This window comes from Trachemys scripta, chromosome 2, assembly GCF_013100865.1.
Source record: "Trachemys scripta elegans isolate TJP31775 chromosome 2, CAS_Tse_1.0, whole genome shotgun sequence".
Taxonomy (NCBI): Eukaryota; Metazoa; Chordata; order Testudines; family Emydidae; genus Trachemys; species Trachemys scripta.
In genome coordinates, this window is record NC_048299.1 from 66316453 (window position 1) to 66341405 (window position 24953).

The window sequence follows — 24953 nt, forward strand, 5'->3', positions numbered from 1 at the left end:
TACATGACTATTTTACTCTCACGGGTGTGTTGAAAAGAAGAACAAAATCAATATTACACAGGAAAATGGATCAAGCATGAATCAATGTGGCAAGCACATAACCAAACAGACATGGAGTTAAACAAGAAAAATAAAAAAACCAACAAAGATTATCGCTTAACCTGTTTTGTCAGAGCTGGTATTGATGGTATTGGTAGTGATGGAAGTGAAGGTAGTCTTTGCGCTGTCCTTGGTAGTAACAGATTTCTGCTTATTTTTCATGGCTTCCAGTGCTTTGAGCTTCTTGGCATGTTTAGTGCCTTTGTAGTGGGCCGCAGCCTGGCTCTACAAAGGAGAACAAAATGAACCATGCAATCAGGCTCATTTCTAAACTGGCATTCTCTGTATTAGTACAAATACAGACTACCTTTCAATAATGGGTACCATTCACAGTACATAGCCAGTGACCAAATTCTGTGCAGAATGATGCTTAGGAAACAATGAAAATCATATTCAAACAACCCCAATATGCTAAATATTATGTAATACTATATTACTTTCAGATCAATATAATAGAGTTTTACTTTACCACATGTAAAATATACCCGCTTTATCAGTTTTGTTATCAAGAGCTTTTTTATATCACATAAAGATTCAAAGTCTCAAGGAGCAGGGAGGAAGATATGTTTTTCTTTTGATAAGTCTAGGGTTTATACACTTTTTATTACAAACTTTGCCACAGGTTTCTATACGAGATGGTTTATATCTAACTTTGGAAGCAGGAACTTTTCAAATGAAAAGCAAGGAGACTCTGTCCAGAAAACCCCATCATCTAAGAACTAACTGAATACAACACAGATGTGCAAATGTCTGGATTTTTAACAAATTAGATCACTTCAGTCTAACTGCTACAAAGGTAGCCTATGAAATTCAAAGTGAGAGGAACTTTTCAGTGTATGACCCTCCGACCAAGCCTAGTGTGTTGTCAGATGTGTTTTGGCTACTTGATGTTAGATCATGGCCAAATTTGTATGTGTACTGCAGAGATTTTCACACTACTCTAAAGAACCTTGAATCCCTATTATTTTAAGAGCTCATTGTGATAACTCTTCTCTTCATTTATGCTTCAGATTTTGGGGGGTATTTAAGTATAAAATGTATCTTATTAAAAATATGGTGGAGCTCTGTGGATATTCTTCCTGAATAGTTTCTCTGGTTATTTACAGCTCGTCTGCAAAACAGGAACCAATCCTGCAGTTCATAAATGAATGGGATGCCTCAAGCTTTCTGCTACTGAATTTCAACTCTGATTGGTAGCAACTCATTTTTTGCTAACGGACAAGACCACTAATTCTTCAGGAAAGGCCTCAAATTTTAGTTATTTTAGAGTCAAGAGCTAAGTATCTTCTATTGTAGAATTGCAACTTGTAGTGAAAACAGCAGGAATTCATTATATATGGAACTGAAAGGATCAAAGCCATAACATGATTTAGTCATTCAATGTAAACCAATACTGCAGAAGTGGGAGGTTGCTGCGTTATCTAGGATCTCTTAGAGTTTTATTTGAACATTATCTTGTGGCAAATTTTCTGGGGTGACGCCAGGAAATGCTAAGCTAATATTTATATTATACTGAGGTTTATTTATAGTTCTCAGCACTGATTAAAAGTCATGATTCTTGCCTGGATGCCTGCGATCTGGGGTGTGGGGGAAGTGTAGGAGAGAGAGATTTCATCTACTCCAGCAAAAAAACGTTAGCTCTATTTTTACATGCATCATTCAGTTTGGTTGAAACATTGATTTCTTTATCCCTTAAATGATTAAAGTGCTACAGTAGGTACCCTTATTGAAAGAACACTGGACAGTGAAGTTATTAATTAGAAACAACTTGAACAGAAATAGCACAATCATGCATCTTTTACAGTTCCCAACACATAACACTGAGACGTACTGTAAGCCAAATATGAACAGTTAAGTGATGTTAATTACTGTTAAATTGAAGGACCAATGTCAGGTTAGGATGACTGCATTAAAATGGCACAATACTGTTTGTACATCCTTATACCACTACTGAATCATGTCTATGTCTATGGTTTATAGCTAAGTATGATTATCTACTCCAAAAATGTTTTTTAAACGCATTCTATTTTATTTAGCTCAATCAGGCCCTGACACTGATATACTTACTTACATTGACTAGTACCTTACTTCTCGAATGTGAATAAATGTATCAGAATTTGGCCATGCACAGTTGATTATTAATATGGTATTAGACTGACACACTCTCTTAAGCTTCTTCAGAGAACCAAATTTGTATTTCTTGCGCAACCATCATTCCCCTTAACTTCTACATTCCTTGGTACAGGTCCACAAACTTGACTTCAAGGAGAGTTTTGAGAGTACAAGTGATGCACAATGAGGCCCTGCATGGGACTCTGTGATCTTTACAGAGTTCTGAAATATAGAAACAGAATTGCTCCAAGTAGAAACACATTGCTTCAATTTACAAGTAAAAAATGGCTGCTATGGAGAACGGTCCATTACTCACTTCCCACAGAGGGCTGCCAGTTTACCATAGTCTACTTACAGAAGATTTTTATGCTTTTTTTTAAATTTCAGAATGTAAATTTCCATTCTTTGTGGGGCTGCAAAGGCATCTGAGGTTCTTTCAAGATAATCATAGCTGGCAGGTTAATGGTAGTTCTATGTGGGATGGGATAGTTTGCTCCATAAGCATTTAACCAGCCCCAAATGAGCTTACACTGTGAACTGGAACCCTACAAAAATCTGTCATTGTCTTCTCCAGCAGGAGGAAAGCAGTGGGGGAAATAATGGAAAATGATTCATAAATATTCTATCCAGCGTGGCAATAGAAAATGTGATAGCAGCACCTGACTGAATCATTTCTTAGAGAATGAAAGAGAACTAAATATGTGTCATTACTAAAATGCCATTACTACTTAAAGCTTAAGTCAAAAAATCAGATAGATTGTAAGATACAATTATTCCAGAATGTCATGCAGAATTGTTAAAAAAAAGTGGTGAGGAGGGGAAGGTATAAGTCAGATTTTTTTGTGGAAACCATGATGCAGAACTATGCGAGAAGAGTGAATAACTGACTACTCCTGTGACGCTCTTTAAGATAACAGTGGCAGAAAACAAAAGTGAACTGGAAAAGACCTGGCTAGAGGAGTACAAGAGTACAAGTACGAGATGCACGGGCTGAAATCCTGGACATATTGAACTCAGTGGAAATTCTGCCATTGACTTCAGTGGAGGTAGGTTTGCACCACAGTGCATTTTAAAAGGACTATTGCCTGTTTTAATTGCCAGTTACGGGGGAGGCCCATTGTCCTTGGGAAATTATATTGTTCTAATTTTACCTAAACCAGTAGTTCTATCAGATTAAATTGATTAAAGGTAATAGTATGGGAAGAAGCTCCTCCTTTACTACAGTATATTTTGTGATTTCCTCCTCCTCCAAAAAAACAACAACGACCGGTTGCTTAAAATTAAAGTCTGTTTCTCACCATCAGTACTAGCCTCTATAAACTATGTAAATATAATTTAATATTTCCTTCTTTACTCATGACTTCATAATTTGATAAATATCACCACTCTTGGCATTGTAAAGCTGTGCCACTGTCACATGATGTGAAACCAAACCAGCGATGCATATAAAATATTACCAATGCGAACTTACATTACGCCGTAAGAGAGTATGGATTATACAGCAGCAAGCTGAAACACTACAAATGGGAGATTTTTAGGTTATACCCAAAGCTAGATATCTATGGATCCTAAATTAAGCTTTGAAGGTTCTGATCCTGAGCATAACTAAGTGTGGGCAGGTTCAAGGCTTGGAGAATTTGTCTCCACCTCAAGGCCAGATAAGCCATAAAATGCCAAATAATTTTTCACTAGTTATTTATAAAGAGCTCCTAGTAATCTCCGTAGTGTAGATCAACTTAAAAACCCTCTGCAAAACAGATAATTTGCCCTGGTTTTATTTATTTATTTTTATTCTAATCATTAATAGCAAGGTATCAGACCTGCTTATGTTGAATTTGTAGAATTTATACATGAATTAATAAAACTTCAGCATTAACTCAGCTAAAATGACTTTTCACATTTCTATATGAACAATTACATATTTGGTTATATTGCTATTTCATTGCACCACAATTACCATAAAAGCATCACATTACCAAGCAAATGGCACTGAGTGAGCAACGGGAAACAGATGAAATATTTTAAACAAGCCAGACATCAGTATTTTCCTAGAATTATATTAATCATGTCTACAATGCAGTCTTGAAGAGAACCTTGTGAACCTGAGAAGCTGTGTACCTGAGTAAATCATATACCATCTCAGTTAAGTTCTTTAGGCTTTGATCCAACAAAGACCTAGGCGTGTGCTTAACTTTATGCCCTGTGAGCAGGCCCAGATTAAGTCATACACAGGCACTATAGCCCCCAGGCCTATGGCCCTATTCCCGTGGTCATGATTATATAAAAATCTTAGCTTTAATTAAAATAGTGAAAAAAAAGAACTCCCTCGCTGCTCTCACTGTCTTTTCACTCAGTATCGCTGCACTTGCCTTTGATGATCTCCTCCCTCTTGTTCCCTGCCTTATCTCCCTTCCCATCTACACCCCCTCCCTTCCTTTGTTTTTCCTTCTAGCTAAACCCTTCTTAACAAAACCCAACTCAAAGCAGAAAGATTTAAAAAAATCATGGAACTAACATTCGTAGTGAGCCCTTGGGTGCTCTGATAAGACATACAATAAACAATAAGAAGAGTTGTCTGCCTGAGTCTGCAGAAAGCCTAAAACAATACCTCTGTAAGAGGTGAAAACTGAAGCCCTGTTCATCCCTCTGAGCTTGTTGACTCCAAGATGCACTGCTTTAGGGGACTTCAGGGACACCATCCCAACAGAGGGCTTTCTGTGTGCCAGGAGAAGAGTGCAGAAGTCCTGGCCTATCAATCAAGCAATTCCACACCAGTTGCTGGGGTAGATACTGGGTCCCCACTTTGCTGCTACCCCTGCATTTCTAGGTTTTGGAGAGGGAGGAAAAGGTTGCTTCTGCCACTCCTGGTGGGGAGAACAGACCCCTTTTCTTGCCTTTTTGGGAAGGAAGAGGGCCAGCGGCCCCAGTTACTCCCAGGTTACAACTGTGATGGCAGACATCTTAGCCAACGCACTCGGACTCGAATTGGGACCCTTCAACGCTAAAAAAAACACACGCTGTTGGAAATAGAGGTAAAGCTCTCTAGCAGGGGCCATAACAAAGTATCATCATCTACATACTGGACACAGAGGGGAACCTGTAACACACTCACCAGTCTGTGACAAAGAGGAGGGCTTGCAAGGTGAGGTGGTAGTGGACTCGTGTTGCGGTGTGCTGAGGGCTGCAGATTGCCTTAAATTGTGCCACTGGAGTCAACTGTACTCTAAATGTAGGAATGTCATATTTCTGAACATGCGCGAGAGGCTCTGATCAAAATCAGACACCCTCTGTGGAAAAAGTTGCATCATATTTAGTTGAGGGTTTTTTTTAAATGGTTTAGAACAACAGATAATCTGGCTCTTTAGGCCTCATTACTGTCATAAGCTCAGTGCGGGTGCAGGGACCTTAGTGCTCAGTGAAGTCAAAGGTGAAGGGGAAAAAACAGATATAAAAATGATTTGAATGTTTCATACCTCCATTGATAACTGGGGAATGACTGAAATCAGCCTCAGAGCAGAGAACCCACACAAGGCCCTAAGCCTCCTACAGGCCCCCCATCATGCAATGGGATCTGCATATGCAGATAGCCAATAGGCATTGAAGTCAAGGAGGGCTTTGCACATGCCCAACCAAACATGTGACTGCAGAACTAAATACCTTATTACTGCTGGATCCTGCTCCCATCAAAATCCAAAGTAGTTTAGCCATTGACTTAATAAAGGTCAGATAGGGCTCCTAATGCAGCAATAGCTAAGAAAAAAAGATGATGGATAAATAATCTCTTGCATGGACCCTCTTGTATTGGAGTGTATTTTCCCCAGTGAACAGTGTTTGGGGCTTTCATGGGATGTAAAAACCCTGCACCAGAAAGAAAGGGGTTAAAGAACTACTTTGGATTTTGGACTCCACCATACCTGTACTTTTGGACTCCACCATACCTGTAAAGCATGCGTGGGCTGGAGGAGCTTAAAAGAGGAGAAGACCAGCTCAATAAGAGAACAAACTGTGGAGGTGAACTGACCTACTGTCCACACGCCTGGGGCCCTGCTGTAGCAACTTTATCAAACCAACAGAGAAGAGATTAATGGCACTCAGAAGGTCAGAGACTTTACCTTTGAATTCAGTATGTCTTTACTTTATCCTCTGCTGGTGTAAATCAGTAAAGCTCTACTGACTACAATGGAGTCTTGCAAATTTACACCGGCTGAGGACCTTGTAGGGATATTAAAGAAGGTACTAACAGTGATTCCCCCAAGTGACAGTGACCCCCCAATAATTTGACCCCCACACTTTAAAATCCAACAGTTTCACCAAGTACAAAAATCTCTTGGGTCTTCTGTTAAAACTTGTAAGCTACTGTCTGTAGAAACCATTGATTGTATCTATCTTGTGAAAGATACTTTATTACTATGTAAAACTTACAAACAAGTTAATTGACTTTGTTCTTGAAGTAATTAATACAATGTAAACAAACACTAGAAGCTGTTAAGTGACTTTCACTTCATTGTAACAGCAACGGCTCCTAGACCCCCACCCTCTGTGGTTAAAGGGCCGGGAGTCTCAAATGAATTAGCACACACCCTGAAAGTGGTGGAGACAGTAAATTAAAATATGGTTAAGTTATGAAATGTATGTTGATGAATGCTTGATGTACATGAATGGTTAGGGAGGTGCCAGCCTAGAAAGGGAGTATCCATTGGCCGAAGAATGTGTAAAGTGGACCACCAGAACCCCCGGAGGGTAAACTGGGATCCACCCCATCACCTGGAAGGATGAGAAACACAAACTTTGGACAGTTTGGAGTCACCAGGAATGTGCCCAGGAATGTGCCATCTGCTGATCGAGTCAGCAACAGCAGAATGAAACAGCTCCCATAAACTAACATAGGAATTAATTCCTATAAGAATAGACTCTCAAGACTGAGGATTTTGAGTCTCTGGTTCTGCTGCCAACCTCCAGGAGCATCAGGTGCACCTGACACAGACTCGGCTCCATCCTCATGACCAAGATACCTGGCCAGTAACTTGGCATGAGCAACTTCTAGGCTGGTAACTATAACACCTATACAGAACTTGAATGAATGATTGTGTGAATTAATGTGTGTGTGTGTGTGTGTGTGTGCGCGCGCGCATGCATAAGGAATAAGTAGTGATAGGATTAAGTAGTCAAACAACATTGTTTACTTTTATCTTTTGCTTTATCATTATATTTACAATAAATGTGGCATCTTTGCCTTATCCCTCTTAATAAGATCCTGCTGGTTTTTATTCTATTGGTATAACAACCTGCCCAACAGTGCATAAAGTCAAGCATGCATGTAAGTTATTGCAGGATTTGAGCCTAAATCTTCACATTTAATTTGGTATCATTTATTTTTCTAAATGTGATGCATGCATTGTAAAATATTTTTATGTTCAACTAGAAGAGTACTCAATTGTACCAGCTTACAACAGCATAAGGGTGTTTTTACACAGTATATTTGTTTGTAGCTGTGCTTAAAAATATGCACAAAGCCCAAGCCACAGAAATTATCATAGAGCAATCTGATTTTTTTTTAAATTATTCTGTCATTTATTCATTCTGTAAAGCCAGTTTTTCTTCTAAATCTCTGTCACATCTCAACTTCTTGTGCAGTATAGGCCTCAACATCAGTGTGCTTGTAATTCAGAACCACAACTTAATTACTGCATGGCTCAAGTTGCATCTGTAGCACAGACCCCCAAAGACATTTATGACACAGCAAGGCTCCTTGGCCTGGGATGGGTGAGTGGACTGATTAGAACAAATTGCCCTTTTTCCAGGGGTCAACTATGTGACAACAGACCAAGCACCAAAACTGAACTTTCAGCCAGAGAGAATAAATCTTCCCCATTGCTCTGGCAAATGGTGGGAGAACAGAAGAAATGCCTACAGCCAGTCATTCCAAGGTAAATTTGTGTCTCTTTCTTTGGAGTAACAAATCTCCCTTTTCCTCCCCTCCCACTCATCCTGCAGGAACTCTGACTCAAGCACTTGAGAGAAAGGACTGTTCCAAGGCCAGAGGTGTCATTTGTATGAGCTCCTCCCCTCACTATGCAACTCCATTGGTCCCAACTATGGAACTCTTCTACCCCTTTGAGCACTAGATCAGACTGGTCACCATGGTGCAACCGTCTTTGAAAAATGCAACGGCCTCAGTGGTTTGCAGCAGGACCTGGACATTTGGCAAGGAAGATGAGAAGATGGATTTTCAAGGAGACAGCGAAAAGCAATCTGATTTGGCCAAATTACAAAAGGTCAAATATCACCATTGCTCATCTATTTTTCACATAGCAGTTTGCTTTCGACTATATCAGAATGCATGTGCACAAGGGACTATAGTTCCAGTTGCACAGGCAACCTTCCATGGCAGTTTCTAACTTTTGAATGTTTGGCTTTGCCTCCTACATAACTTTCTTTTAACCCGGTTCTTTTTTTTTTTTTGGCATGTAATTATATGTAAAGGACATTGGTATGTCACAGTTCACCATCTATTATTCCCCTTATTGATATGTAAAGATAGGTCACGTTTAAGCATGTCTGTAAGCTTCCCAAGTCCCAGGGAGGACTTCATGTACTGACATTCAAGATAGCAGAAACTATATTTGTGTAAACTTATAATGTGATATCATTAATCATAACACTTAGGGTATTAGCAAAATGTTTTTTTCTGTTTGGGTGGGGAAGGGGATTACTCTTCCCAAACCAGCATATTAGATGGAGATTAACATTAGCACATAAAAGTCTATAATCTAACCAGTAATACATTGACAAATTGGCAGACAGACAAGCATTGTCTATTCTTCTGCCCACATTAAATCTTTGTTAGAGTCAAAGCTTCAAGAGCAAATGAAATTCACTTGACATTTCCACTCAGATGAACCAAGACAGTAGGGTAGACGCTTTCCCAAGAAGAGTATTTCATTTGTGCAATTTACATGATAAATTAATCCACATTTAATGTCTACAGTTAGGTAAAATATGTATATTGCTTTGAAATAATAGGCATATTCGGAACTGAGAACTTGAGCAACAGGATATACATATATATATATATATATATATATATATATATAAAACAACGTTCTCTTCTGTAATTGTAATGACACCCACACATGTTTTGTTCATTATGTTAATACATATCAATTGAATGATGTGCTATTAATGGCAGCCTTGGAAGATTTCAGTTGGAGCAACTGACATACAATTAAACTACAAAACAGAAGAAAAACAAACTTTCACATTGTTGTGACATAAAACAAGTTGGTGGTTTACTTAATAACAGGCTTAATAACCTCAAAGTAATTCAGCTTTTAGATTGTTTGTTTCCATATCATGTTTATTTAAATATAGGATAAGTGCTGCTGATCTTAAGATAAATCCACGATAGCAATTGCTCCAGGATAAAGAGTAATTTTCTACATAGTACTGAAAAGATCAGAGTATAATTCCTGATCTCAGCTGCAAAGAGAATCACAGTCACTGAAATAAAGTGTGTGCCTTTTTGAGTGTCAGTTTGCCACAAGTGGAGATCCTTGCCTCAGCAGTTCACAACTGCAGTTGCAGCAAACAATATACAGGACTTACCTTTCCTGAGCCCCTCAGAACACTTGAAAACTTCACATTAACTGAGTACTAGACATTTGATTCTCCCTGGATTCCTCTTGTGAACTGAAACTAAAGGAAACTTGAGTGGGTGAGTTTAGTGTAGCTAATTTGAGTGTTTTCACCTGGTTTCTGTTGCTAGGGAAACCACTTCTTTTGTGTGCTTGAGTTCAAAACAATGGTTTCCCTGAACTCCGGATCTTATCTCCCTGATTCAGTTAGGGCCTCAGACAAAAAGGTGGTGCATGAGAAACTTAACATAAAGACAGGAAAGGCCAAAAAGTGTACATTTTAAATTGTGCTTTATTTTATATTTAAAAAAATCATTTGGAATTAAGGGCAAGTTAGTTCCTCTCCAGAGGTAGAGTATAATTAATAACTGAAGATATTTCCTCTATTGTGCTTTTGTGATGCGCACACATGAACAGGAAAGACACAGATATTTTATTTTTATATTATGGAGTATTTGAGTTGATGAAATTTTCCAAGTTTAAAATTTTCAACTATTTTTTTTCTACATTTTAATTTGATTAGGGGCAAAATCCTGAAATTTTTCTATTAAAGTTTTCTGTTTTTTTTCTGCCTGTTGCCTGTTAGAGAGCTGATTGAAGAATTCTGATTGAGTTTATAATGAAATCTTCACTAACTTGATGATGGGGGGTGGGGGGGATCCCCTGGAAAATGTATGTTCAAACTGTGTGTGGGGGGGGAGGGGTTGTTCAGCTCTACTTAGGTTACGTCTACACTGCAATAAAAGACCCATGGAAGCAAATCTCAGAGCCCAGGCTCCATCTGAGCCCGAACATCTACAGTGCTATTTTTAGCCCTACAGCCCAAGTTGTAGCTGACCGGGGCTCTGAGACTCGCCAGTCGTGGGGTTTGTATTGCACTATAGACATACCCTTAGTGTGTGGAAATTCAAATGCCACCAATAAGATTTGTGAATGCTATCTCATTGAATAGTGATCTCTGTGTCCAGTCCATCTGCAGGATCAAAAGTTCCCCTGGGTTAAATCCAGCTTCCTCCTGGAGGGCATGGAGTGTTTCAGAGGTCTGTTCCATGTGAACTTTCTCCACAGCAGCACACAGAGAGAGGGAGAGGGCAAGACATCAGAGGGCTAGGCACAGGACTGAAGGGTCTGATGCTGTATGAATCCTTCCATCCTCCCCAAAGGCCAAAGGGAAACCAAGTCTTTGGGGCTGCAGCAGCCTCCACACAAGGCAGGGCCGGCTCTAGGATTTTTGCTGCCCCAAGCAAAAACAATTTTGGCCACCCCCCCACCCCCGTTTTTTTCTTACCCCACCTTGGCCCCGCCTCAACTCCGCCCCTTCCCCAAATCCCCAGCCCTGCCTCCTCCCCCCAGGCTCTCAAGCCTAAGAGGGAGGGAGGGAGAGGGAGAAGCAGCGTGTGCGCCGCGGCCACTCGGGGTCTCCCTCTCCCTCCCAGGCTCTCAAACCTGGGAGGGAGGGGGAGATCCCGAGCGGCTGCAGCGCGTGAATCAGCTGTTTCGCGCGCCACGGCTGCTCGGGATCTCCCCCTCCCTCCCGAGTTTGAGAGCCTGGGAGGGAGGGCGAGCAGCGGTGCACGAATCAGTTGTTTCGCGCACCGTGGTGCGCGAGTAGCAGCAGCGGAGGTGAGTTAGGGCGGCCGGGGCACATTTTTAGGGGCGGCATGGCCCGCGCCAGAATGCCGCCCCTAAAAATGTGCCACACCAAGCACCAGCTTGTTTTGCTGGTGCCTAGAGCCGGCCCTGACACAAGGGCTGCACAGTTTCTAGGAACAAAAGAATTACCATAGCAGGTCAAACCTATGGTCTCTCTGGTCCAATATCCTGTCTTCAAAAGTGGCCAGTACCAGTTGCTTCACAGGAAGCTTCCAGATACCCTGAAGTAGGGTATGGAATAACCTGCTCACAGAAGAAGTTTCCTCCTAGCCCCCAGTTGTTCCCAATGGCCTATGCCCTAAAGCATGAAGTTTTATATCCAACAATTCCTCCACAGGGCATTGTTTTCTATCCCACAATGCCTCCCAAGAGTCACTGGGCTCTGGATGTGCTCCTCTTTGCTTTGTACTTCAAAGAATTTTGATGTAACTCACAGCCAGCATTACATCTGGAAGATACACATGCTATTGTTTTTGTGTTTTTGTTTTTTTGCTGTGACAACACCTTTTGGTAGCAACCTGTCTTGTCTATAGCACTTGTCCTTGGGACAGATTCAGAGGTATAATTAGTAGATTTTTTTTTGAATGTCAATGAATAAATGTAATTTCTAATTGTGAAAACATGTTAATGTGAAAGTAATTAATACTATTTTTCTAGTAATAATTAATAATTAATTCTAGTAATAATTTTAATTGTATATATTTATGAAAATAAATACCTAAATGATATGCATTATTATTATTGCAATAAGGAAATGGTTTTCTGTAACTATTTTCTCCTTAATGCCTATCTAAATGTTGTCAAACAAGATGCAGACATCTTCAGCAAAGCAGTTAAAATACAGAGAAGAAATAAGCAGTGCGGGCACAAGAAGAGCCCTCATCAACATGGAAATTGTTTATGCCACAGTCTTGAAATAAACTGCACATGGGTGGACCCCGGCACCTATGCAGAACCCCCACTGAAGTCAATGGAGTACCAATTATGAACCCAAGGATCTGTCAGTACATAATACATTGCATGATCAGGGCCTTTGAGAGTAACCACCATTTATACAAATATCACACAGATGTCCATCACATAGAACACAAAATTATCTATACAATTTATTTTCATTTTACAGTAGTACATAGGTGTAGTCAGACAAAGCTCTTATTTAAAGTCCTATCTTTTAGGTCTGAAATCTGTGCATACAGAGAAAAATGTATTTGCAATAAAAAACAAACTTGTACACTATTATCAGTACAGAGGAGTCAAAAATATTTGTTCTCTTGGCTATCAGTTGGACTCTGCATAGGGAGACCACATTTGCAGATCCTAATGCAGGATGCAGACTTTAAAAATATTCTGTGGCATTACTCTTAACAATACAGTTACATTACATTTCCTATCCTTCATTAACTTTCTTCCCTCTGCCTGGTGTTATTACACTAGAATCTCAAAATCTTAATTTGTTCAAAAATGTTAAATACATAAATCCAAACAAACACCATGAAACTACAGGGCATAGGCTTAACTTCAAACAAAAGAATAGTCCCACTGAAATCAATGGGCCTACTCATGTGCTTACGTGTTGGAAGGATCAGGACATAAGAGATGTGCTAAATTTCCTAAACTCATCACATTGTTTTTGCTGTTTCTTATCTCCTTTTGTCAAATACAATTTTATTGGGCTCAGTACAGGATTAACTGCATGCAATTTTATGGCCTGTGTGACACAGAGATCAGACTAGATGAGCTAATTAGACTGGAAGCATAATGTAATAAAATCTTATTCTATGGGTGACTTAGTGATAGCAAGTGTTTGTAAAACTCTACAGAATCATAATTTCAATGGTGTCACCCTCTGTGGCATGGCAGGGGGGGATGGCTGCCCCCGCATCCCAGATCCAGTTCGTCCGGTTGATGAAAATGTTGATAACACAATTTCATTGAAAATGGGTTGAGTTTGGGTATCATTCAAAAGCCCTTTCTTCCACAACACAATGGTGTTTGGGAGAGGAGTGAGATTGTTGCTGTGGAGCTCCGTCCATACCAGGAGCTTCTGCCAGGAAGCCAAAAGCTGCTGCTGGGATCCTGTAGGGACTTTGAGCAGGGAGCCTCAGAGGCTGTTGGTGGCTTCACTGGAGCCAGGGCAGAGACCGCTGCTATGCCTAGAGCTGACTGAGCTGGGCCTGAAGTGAAGGAACTGTGAGTAACCCCCACTGTGAGTAACTTTCCCCACTTGTTTGGGAAAGTACTTGCAAGGGAAGGGGCACAGCAGAGAGACTGAGTCTGAGGAGAGGTAGAGTGATCTTCCCATCGAACAGGACCCTGCTGGTTTTGATTTTTAAATTAATTCATCTCAGAGCTGCTGACATTTGGTGGGGCCAGCTCCAATTTCAGAGGGGTTGTGCAGCTTGTTGTCTTGGCAGGACTGATACACAGAACCAACAGAGTCCTGTCTCCAGCTGCAGATCTTCAAGCGCGCCCACGCAAGCGTCTAGGACTCTGAAATCCTGAGGACTGTACACTTAGGGGTGGGGTAAGTGGTGGCAGTGTAAATGTCAGTTAGATACGTTTCATTTATCACTGTATCCTATATTTGTCAATTGATTTTATTCAACTGCTCTAGTGGATTTAAATTAGAAGTGACATTTAATCTTAGTCTGTTGTACTGTTTCTTTAAATTGTTAAGTAAAGATGTGTTTAATTTAAATATATTGGATGTATATGATTTATAACTGGTATTTTTGAGTTAGACTCATGCCACAGATTATTATTAATTATTATTAGTATTAGAATGGGTTTATTCCTGGAGGTTCCCAAGGCACACCATTGAGTTTGTATGGGGGCCAGCCAGCTGGAGGCACCACCAAATTTAAATTCCTTTAGGAGTAAAGAGACTGCAGCACAGGGATAGATAGAAGATACTCACCTAAGCAATATCACCACTGGGATACTCAGGATCTCCTTTAATGTCAACATTAGGCGCCCAAGCACACAGGTAAGTGTTGCCCTGCTCCTGAGTAACCCAGGGAGGAAAGAGGGGGTTACATATGGATCCCTGAAATGCCTATGTACTGCAGGACAAAATTCTTTTCTGTAAAAATGTAGCAGCTGCAAACTGAGTCTTCATATTACTGTTATATCAGCACTTTCTTCCACTTTTGATAGCACCAGGTCTTTTGCAGCTTTTAAGGATATGTGCTGTGATTCATTTCTGTGGGTAGGCTTGCTAAAATCTATGCCCATATCCTACACTAGTTCATCTTCAATAAGTGCTTTAAGAGCCTTTCTGCTAAGCCTTTGTTCCTCTTCGATCATCTTCAAAGCACATATTTCTCTGTATTTAGCCCCTGCATCAGCCATCACCACCACCTTCCCCTCTGTTAGAGCCTCTGCGAGGCAATTCATGAATTCCAGCTGAGGCACACAGTTTGCAGTAGTAAAATCAGTATTTGTTTCTGTTGCTTTTACTTTTTGATACACCACATTATGTACACCACACTATGTACACTCGATGTGACACTCACTGCCATATGTGCAGGCATCTTTTGGGTCAATGCACCCATTTATCTTTACTTACCATGCAACGTTCTCACTACATCATACAGTTTCTCACCTGTTTCACATGTTGGAACTGTGCTTAATGGATGCCTAGGGTTTTCGTCTTACCACAAAAGCAGATGATGTTCTTCTCAGAATACATGCTATGGGACGTAGTATAAGGCAAGTCTTGCCAACAGCTGACACTTGTCCTGGCATCTTCAACTTTTTCCTGATGCTCAATATACTTCCTCTCTAACCTTGTTAATGGGCGCACTTCTTATAGCATGTAAAGTGCCACTGGGTGTTGTGTTTAACCAGGTCCTCAGCATTGGTATTCTCTAAAGATCGGTCTGGATCATTTTTAGGCATCAATGGGCAGACAAAGGGTACAAAGTGAAAGCAAGGATTTTGTAATAAATTACTTTGTGATTGTAATTAATTATGATACATAATGAATGTAATGTAACTATGTTCATACTATTTATGGATGGATAGCAGTAATTTCTGGATGAACGCTCACATCTTGACCAGTGCCTCATTACAACTATGTTGGCATAATAAATAAAGCTGATAATCAATACCACTGAACCACTTCTTTTGTTGAGTGCCAATGATGACATATCAACTTGAAACACTCCTTCCATTTTTGGTAATCTGTAACATTAAAAAAATGAATCAGGTATCATGTTCTGAGCATTAACTGATACCACAATATTATCAGTCAAGGGCCACAACTTAGTTTGGGAGGTCTGCATGTTTGAAATGCCTGTGTTAAAATATAATTTTAAAAAGTTGATTTTTAAATATTTTCTCGAAGATATATATCTACATAATTGTTCTAGGTTTATCATGTTTGGTACCATTGCGTTCATGGAAGAAAGGGCTTTCGAATGATAATCTACTCGACCCATGTCTGACAACACTGGTATTATCACCATTTTCACCAATCGGAGAACCTGGAGCTGGGAACGAGGGGGCAGCGAGTCCCCCCTGCCACACCACATAGGATGATACCTTTGAAATGATAATTCTGTCGATTTTTACGACCCAAATGACACCTTCCTTACCTTTCTATCACTAACTTGTCCACTGAATTACACATAATGCCAGACTAAATGGTCACTTTTGACCGTAATCTGTGAATTCCCCCTTGTGTTTTTCTATTTATTTTTACTTAGTCTGAGATTTTTAAAGTAGCTTAGGAGAGTTAGGCACCCATGTCCATTGACATTCAAGTCCAAGCTTGCAAACTCTTTGGGGCCAAGGAGCTTGTCTTCATAGCAGCTTGTAAAAAAGACCAGTCTCTTATTTATTCATGAATATGCATTCATTTATTGTGTAGTGTTATCCTCAGGCTGTTCTTCCCTTTATAAATTCTCACTGTTGATTTCCATCAACTTTCTCAATGTAACAGAGACAAAAATACAAATTGCCCACACCCCAAGGTATGCATCACAGCGAAAAAGTTTAGACAAATGTTGGTGACACTGTATTTTATTCATGTCACTTTCTTTTGGCAATTTGCACCAAGATATAGGAGTAGAATGCTTGGAAGTGCTAGCAAAGCACTGCAAGTTGCCAAGGCAAGGTTAATTTAACCTTGCAGATATGGCCTTACAACCTGAAGAAATGCTGACTTTTTCACGTGGCACCACTGTGGTATGAATGGCATTTGTCTCACATTTTATCAGAGTTTAGTCATGGACACTTGACAACCTGACTAATCAAAGACTAGATTGTACCAGCAGAATTAATGAGGCACTACAACATTTTAATGAATAAGTGGGGATTTTTAAAATTCCAATATGCATTTTACCATTTAATAATTGTGGCATCCACTGATAGGCATATAAAAGTTTGGTTCTTAAAGAACTCAGTTAAAGCCTCTCAAAGGGTGAATTTCACACCAATGGACAAGGCCCTAAAGCAAAGCACCACTTAAGCCCAACTTCTGGGGATTTCCTCTGTAGTGTGAAGATGTCAGACTTGGGGGACACACATCTTTTCACACAGCCTGCGTGGTGTGAAACCCAGCCTCAGTGGAGATCTCTGTATAACAATGCATAAATAACTTGGCATTATAGCTAGGCTAGACTGGACAAGTCTGCAAAGAGGCTGACACAGAACCTCCATTCACAGCCCTCACCCCAAGTTAATCCTGTGGAAATTCATATCTGGAAATAGTTGTAGCAAGATCAGGAGTCAGGGATTCCTTCTTCTGACATGGAGAAACCAGTTTGGATACAATAATAACTGTCGTCAACATTCATTCAAAACCTGAACTGAACTTTTAGGTTTGGAAAAAGTTTGGTTGGTTTTTAATTCTCTCTACCTGCCGCCTCATTTCAACGCACCTGGTGACTCTGTCCAGAAATGGCCATGAGAAAGGTTGTTCTGATGGTAACTTCTAGTCTGAATGGAAGCAGAAATCACCAGAATTCCCACTGAAGAGTATAGTTGTTAGATTTCAAACCAATTTTTGCACATTCAAGATGTTTGGATAGTTTCCACAGCATTGGATAAGCATCTGAGCGTTCTGATACTTTCTGGAGGTCATCCATTGCTAACTAAAGGTGACGTAGTGACCGGGACAGTTACATTTTATATTTTTGTATACTTAGGACCTTAACTCATTCCTAAATAGTTTTGTTTCTAATATATTATGCTTAATGCTACCGCTAAATTGCTTAAATCAGCAAGTGGTTTTCCCCTTGGGTACATATTAACAATTTACTTTTTGCAGACAAGTGCACAAATATGATTAGCTTTTGCAAATTGCTCCTTATTCTGTTACTGGTAAGTAATTTTTATATTATTACAATGTAAACAGATGCTATTTTCCACTACATATTCAGCAGTAATGAGCTAATTTAATGTGTTAAAAACAACAAAAGAACTTCAAGAATGAGCTATTTGCTTGAATAGTTCAAGCTCCATTGAAATCTATAGTGAAATCAAGCAATGATAAAGTTAGCAAATGTCTCTAGAAGCCCTATTGCTTTATTTTAGCTTCCTTATTAAAATACTACAGTATATTCTATTAGTTCCTTCCTCTGCATATTATTTGACCAACTTCTCATATACATATTTTCTGAGTTTAGCTAAAACCTTATTACCTTTTCCACAAAGAAAAGAAATTTTGGCAAAACTTGACATGAGTCCTTAAATCACTTATAAATCCCTCCCTACAAATCCATTACACAATCAACCAAAATCTATAAACACTCAACCATCTTGTTTCCGTTGACATGTGGATACTTTAAGGTTGTAATGAAGATAGCAGTCCTGCCTCATAGGAGCAAAATATAGATACTGAGTATATCAATTCTCGATCACTTGGGGTGAAATCCTGGCTCCGTTGAAATCAGTAAGAGTTTTGCCATGACTTCAGTGAAACCAAGACTTCACTCTAAAATGCTTACCACTACTGTCAGGAATGTCAAAATAATCTGAATTTAAAGGGAGAGGGAATGGAATAAATTAGTGGCTACTTGGGTCTTTTCTAACTAGTATAACAATAAATTAATAGCATTAAAGCCTGTATCAGTACACATAATGGCTTCTTCTGGGTGGAAAAGGAGAGGAAATGAACAGAAAGCAGCAAGAAGAAAAAAGTAATGTAATTGTTTAATTGTGGTGCAGAGCTCCCTTTTATAGATTCATAGATTCCAAGGCCAGAAGGGACGACTGTGATCATCTAATCCAACACAGGTCATAGAACATCCCCCAAACAATTCCTAGAGTACACCTTTTAGAAAAAAACATCCCAGCTTTTACTCTATCTGCAATTCCTCTCTCCTCACCCTACACAAAGCACATGGCCTGAGATGGGCTCTGATAGTTGTTCAGTTGTGGCACCCAGATCCATAGATTTTAAGGCCAGTACAGATTTGGCATGCCCTTTGCCCCCACTTAGAACTTTTATTTGATAACATTGCTCTGCTATGAATAAAACCGTCACAAAATCCAATGTGGTTTAGGCAAATGTCTATGAACCAGCTTTCGACTGAAAGCACACTGACCTCTTTTTGTGTTTTCTAATTGCTTTGTTTCCATTCTCTTCTTCCCCATTTCTATTCCATAAACATATCACAGAAAATGTTTGGAATATTTTAAAGAGTAGCCACTCTTGGGCAGGGATGCAACCACATGCTCTGAGTTTCCCTACCACAACGGTGGGCGAACTTTTTGGCCCCAAGGGCCACATCAGGGTTGCAAAACTGTATGGAGGGCCGGGTAGGGAAGGCTGTGCCTCCCCCAACACCCTGGCCCCCACTCCCTTCCACTTCCCATCCTCTGACTGCCCCCCTCAGAACCCCTGACCCATCCAACTTCCCCCCCCCACTCCTTGTCCCCTGACTGTCCCCTCCCGGGACCTTCCGACCCTAACCGCTCCCCTGGGACCCCACCCCCATCCAACGCCCCCCGCTCCCTGTCCTCTATCCACACCCCCGCCCCCTGACAGGCCCTCCGGGATTCCCATGCTTACCCAACCCCCCCGTTCCCTGACCCATGACTGCTCCCCCGGGATCCCCTGCCCCTTATCTGGCCCCGGCCCCCTTACCACGCTGCTCAGAACAGCATGTGTGGCAGCTGCGCGTCTCGGCTGGAGCCAGACCCTTGCCTCGCTGCCCTGCAGGAGCATGCAGCCCCGCTGCCCAGAGCGCTGCCTGCATGGCAGTGTAGCTGTGGCGGAGGGGAGACAGCAGGGGGCTAGTCTCCCTGGCTGGGAGCTCAAGGGCTGGGCAGGACGGTCCCGCAGGCGGGATGTGGCCCACGGGCCATAGTTTGCCCACCTCTGCCCTAGCCTCTGTTTGCCAGAAACTGGGAGAGGATGACAGGGGAGGGATCACTTCACTTGATGACAGCCTGTTCTGTTTATTCCATCTGGGGCACCTGGGATTGGCCACTGTCAGAAGACAGGATGATGGACTGGATGGACCATTGGTCTGACCCTATATGACCGTTCTTATATTCACTGTTTAGGGCCATTGACACCTCAAGCCATTAGAAGTGTTTCATGCCAGAATATTTCCATGGTCTAGTGTATCCTGGAAGCCAAACTGTGGCCTGTCACTGGTAGACAAATGTCTAACATTTTAATATACACACAGACACAGGCACATGAGCTGCTGCAACTTGGTGTCTACCATAGCAGCTTCATCAGAACAGATGTCATAGAAGATAGGCAGGCATCCAATACTGACTATATTTGTTGTATATACAGCAGGCATCCATCCATAAAGCTGAGCAAGGCTTCCTCCTGCCTTTCAAACAGATAATCCTCTGTCCTTTCTTGGGCTGCAAATTAGCTATACAGCAATTTTTGGCCAGGTGCAAAGCCACAGTGCTCACTGGAAGCACCACATAGGGACCAAAAATGGATCAGAGGGAGGCATACACACCTGGACCTCTGCAGTCTGTGTTGGTCATTTGCTATTACCCTTGTACTTTAGTCCTGTAGTTTCTACTCTCACTCAGGAGCCATCTTTGTCCTGAAGATATTACCTTTCTGAACTTGTGTGCAGACTGGAGTTTTTTATGTATACCTGAAGCCTGTTGCTGCTCTTTGAAACCTGTTGTTCTACTTAGCTACCCCATTTGAGTGCATGTATCACTTTATCCAATGGTTTTGTCCTGCATGAGGGAAAGTGGACTACCTTTTAGCTAATGCCCCCATTACGTAGTCAACTTGTTTGTTCAGGATAGTAAATTTTTGCAGCAATCTACTTCTAATCTACTTCTGTGCTGCTATAACTGCCAGGTTTTGGATAGCTCTCTCACAGATCTTAGTGAGCACTCTTTGCACACCCACTGGGACTGCTCCTGGATCCTGAACAGAGTCCAGCCACTGCTCTAATCTTGTGTCCCTAGGCACACTATCAGAGCGCAGACCTTCTGTCTGCAGGCCTCCTTTGAGTGTCGGAACCTGCTGTCCAGTCACCTAGCCCCTCTGATTCCCTGGTACTTAAACATACAGAGTACAGATCACACACAAAACAAGAAAACATCTGAAATACAAAGCCCTTTAGCTCATACTTTCCTTGGGGGATCATCTCTGTGCCGTCAGGCAGGCGGGCAGGCTCCTCCATACACTTGTCTTGTAGCAGCTATATGGGGTAAAGTGGCTCTCTCCTCCACTTCCCCCTTGTGAGCGCATTCATAGATTCCTGCTGGAATCACCTTCTTCCTTTGTTCTGCTTTTTGGTAACTTTCCACAGCTCCCAAACCCCCACTCCCTTCAGGCAAGAGGAAGTGCCTTCTCACAGGGAGAACAAACCCATTGTCTGAAGGTGTTTTACTTTGAATAGATGATCATTTGCATATTTCCAAATTTATACACAAGTATAAACTTCAGGATTTTTTTAAAATGTGCAGATTTATTGCTCATGAAAGACATTGGCTTGACAGCACTGGTGAATAAAGCCTTCAGTTTATCCACAGGGCAGCAGCAGGGCAAGTTATCAACAATACCGCCCTGCTAGCATTAAAAATTTGGGAAACTTCCTCAAAAAGGAGAGTAAAGGTAGTTCAGGAACCACAGTCTTTGCAGTTCCTGGCCTTCTCCTGACTCTGCCAATTAGTCCAAGGGCAGTGGTGAGTTTTCGATGTAGAAATGGGAATTGAGCCACCAAACTCATCTCAGATGGGTGCCCACCAAACATGCATAAGATGGGAACAACTTTTAGCCCCTACTGAACTCAGATGGATTCAAAAAATCGACCTACAGATGCAAGGCTCTGTAGCTCATTAGCAATGCCCTGAGACAACCAAAACCCCAGTAAGTGCTAATATTATATCATCAAGAACGAGGCTGTCATTCTCAAAAGATAAGTTTACTAGATGAAGTTCTGACCTACATGGAGCTTGTACAGCCAGTCTTTCACTCTGTAGACAGACATGTAAAATCTCACATACATTGCCTTCAGTCACCTATCACACTATGTAGTCCAAGAGCTACACCATCTTAGAGAGACATATTTTTATTATTTGTATTCTGGTTAATGGGAACTAAATACTAACATAACACGCAAATTTACTTCCAAATAGAGAGTGTTGCAACATAAAATTATTTCAAGAATTACAATTATTTCAGGGTTCTCACATTAACTTAAGGGTGGGTCACAGATTAGATAGAACAAAGGGAAATAAGCTATATTAAAAGATCTTTTGACTACAAATTCAAGCACTCAAAGTTTGGAAATGGGCATTGAGTCCAGGATCTTTTGATCAAGAGCACAAGACACTTGCACTTGAGCTAAAAAAGAAACTGGTTTCAGCAGTAGGTTGTTATATTCTATGTGGACCAACCCCTAGATGGGGATATGACAAACTCTGCCAGTACGTTACACAACTATTTGTGGGACAATAGTGGAACATCTGGGTATCCAGATTTCTGGTTCTCCTCCTGGCTCTGAACGCCCAGTGTTATCTAGCAGTAATGGTAACAGACAATATAGCCACGTATACAGATTTAACACATTCATTTTGAAAGGCAGCGTGACTGAGTGGATTTGACTTTGTTTTTTCTCTATTTTACAAATAAGACAATGGAGAGAGATGCACAAGGACACTTCAGGCAGAACTGGGAATAGAACGCAGGTTTCTACTATGACAGTTACCTAGTGATAAGAGACATTGATAAGGAATGAAAACTGTCAGCTGCATAACAATATGAAGAGTGTTCAGTAGAAGAGATGAGACCAGAAATGATATTTTCCTGGCTCCTGACACAGGACATCTCCCTTTACACTACAGGGTATTTTGTGGGGTCTCTCTCCCTGAGATGTTACCTGAGCTGCAGGCAGGCATGACAGGATTGCCAAATGCATCAGTGTGGTGTGAGATGTGTGACATTTGGCAGGTCTGCAGGTGTGTTGCAAAACTATTTGCATAGGGGAGAGCCACTGGGCAGTACTCAGTTCCACTTGGTTTTACACATTGGTTCTGCCAAGCCTCACAAATATACATTAGAACAGTGGTTCTCAAACTTTTGTACTAGTGGCCCCTTTCACACAGCAAGCCTCTGAGTGCGACCCCCACTTATAAATTAAAAATACTTTTTTATATATTTAACACCATTATAAATGCTGGAGGAAACGCAGGGTTTGGGGTGGAGGCTAACAGCTTGCAACCCCTCACGTAAGAGCCTTGTGACCCCCTGAGGGGTCCCGACCCCCAGTTTGAGAACCCCTGCATTAGAGCTCCTGATGTGGCTTAACTACTCCTATGTCTTTCCGGCACAGCACTTATTGTTACAATGTTATGTTTTGGTTTGTTTTTTTTATCCCCCCATTCATAAGTGGAGGATTGAGCTTTTGGTCTTTAACTCAATCTTTCTTCAATTTCTTCTCACAGTGACAATTTTAGCTTCAGTATTACTGCCCTATCCTCCCCCCCCAAAAAAAAAAAACTGTATCCACTCCAAATATAAACCAGATATTGCCTTCCAGCTTAGAGGTTTAAGATGTATTAGTACCTTTGGGCTTCTTATACATGGAAAATCTAATGGGTTCCTTCAGGCAGACAACCAGTCAGGGGAATGGTTTAAAGCTTGCATGCTAAGCCAAGGAGCCTGTTGGTCTGAATTTGCTAGTAGGGCAAGCAGCTCTTGACTGGGGGTGAATTTAATCTATAGCTGAACAGTTTATTCAATTGAATGGAACATTCCTTTCAGTCATCCTCGGTAGGTTTATGACTTATGCAGGCTTCAGGAGCCAGGGCCTTAAAACCACCCTCACTAAGCAGACCACAGCACTAGTCCCAGAAGTCTTTTGAGTTCATTGTTTATTACTGAAAAAGCCTGCAGCAGAATTTATCTAGAGCAGCGGTTCTTAACCTTTACTGCAGCCTGCACCCCTTTGGTTCTCAAAATATGTTCTCGCACCCCTTCTCAAAAATCAAAATATGTTCTCGCACCCCTTAAACCTAAAAAAGTTAAAACATGAATAAAAGAGTTGACCCTAGAGCAAACATTAAACACACAGGTGGGAAGGGCGGCCTTGTTGTGTAACAACTTAACTGACTCCAAATTGGCCAAAGGGCTGGTTCCCTCATCCAAAATAGCTGAACCTTTACTGAATAGGTCTGCCTGAAATATTTATATATGCAATGCTGGGATCAAGATAAAATGGATCAAGATCTGACATGAATAAAAGGGTCACCAGACTGTTTCTCTGTCTTGTGTGGTGCTGATACAAGAGAATTATAAGCAAGTATTCTGCCTCTGTTCCCAGCCAAAGGGCCTCCAGTGCCAACCCATCACTCATCAGTGGAAAATGCATCTTTTGCACATGCTGAACATGCTGTGGTGAAACTAAAGGCCACCCATCTCCTGCAGGCAATTCATGTTTCAATGCACAATACATTGAAAGGTAGTCACTCTCTGTTAGCCCAGCAGTTCAACAACATTTTGGCATGTTAGCTACAGTTATAAATCAGTCTTTCCTGTTTAAAGTAAAGGTGCTCATTTTATAATTCATATACAGTAATTGGTGGGACCTCATTTTCTAAGAAAGAGAGGGCATGCCTGCAGAACACTCTCTCAGAGTCCATGACCCGGGACATTAAGAATATATAGATTGAAATCAAAGCTCATAGCCAATAACTGCACATGGCTGTAACTCCCTAGTGTAGGTCACTTAGATCTTCTGTTACTCTGTCACCTTGCTCCTAGTCTGGCACACCTACTTGCTTCTTAATAACCTTTGCAGACACTGACTTTCAAACCGATTTAATGGCTTCATTTTTTATAAGATTAAAAAAAACACAAATCTATTTCACATTCAGTTCCAGGAAATCTTGCAATTTGTGTCTCTCTCTGAAACAACAAACCTGAGGCTAGGGAGCACATAAAGAAGGACGGACATACACACTACGTTCATTTAAAAACTCTGTTTTAATCCAGTGAATGATTTAATTATG

At 41.0% G+C, this 24953-nt stretch overlaps 1 protein-coding gene across 4 annotated transcripts in view; it reads right to left on the bottom strand.

Moving 5' to 3' along the window:
• The window catches only part of ZNF385D (zinc finger protein 385D), a 622231-nt gene that overhangs the window by 82763 nt on the left and 514515 nt on the right, over positions 1–24953 (bottom strand). For all 4 annotated transcript variants that reach the window (XM_034760769.1, XM_034760770.1, XM_034760772.1 and 1 more), the window contains one exon: positions 162–324. In XM_034760769.1, coding sequence (XP_034616660.1) covers positions 162–324 — 163 coding nt within the window. The remainder of the gene's footprint in view (positions 1–161; positions 325–24953) is intronic.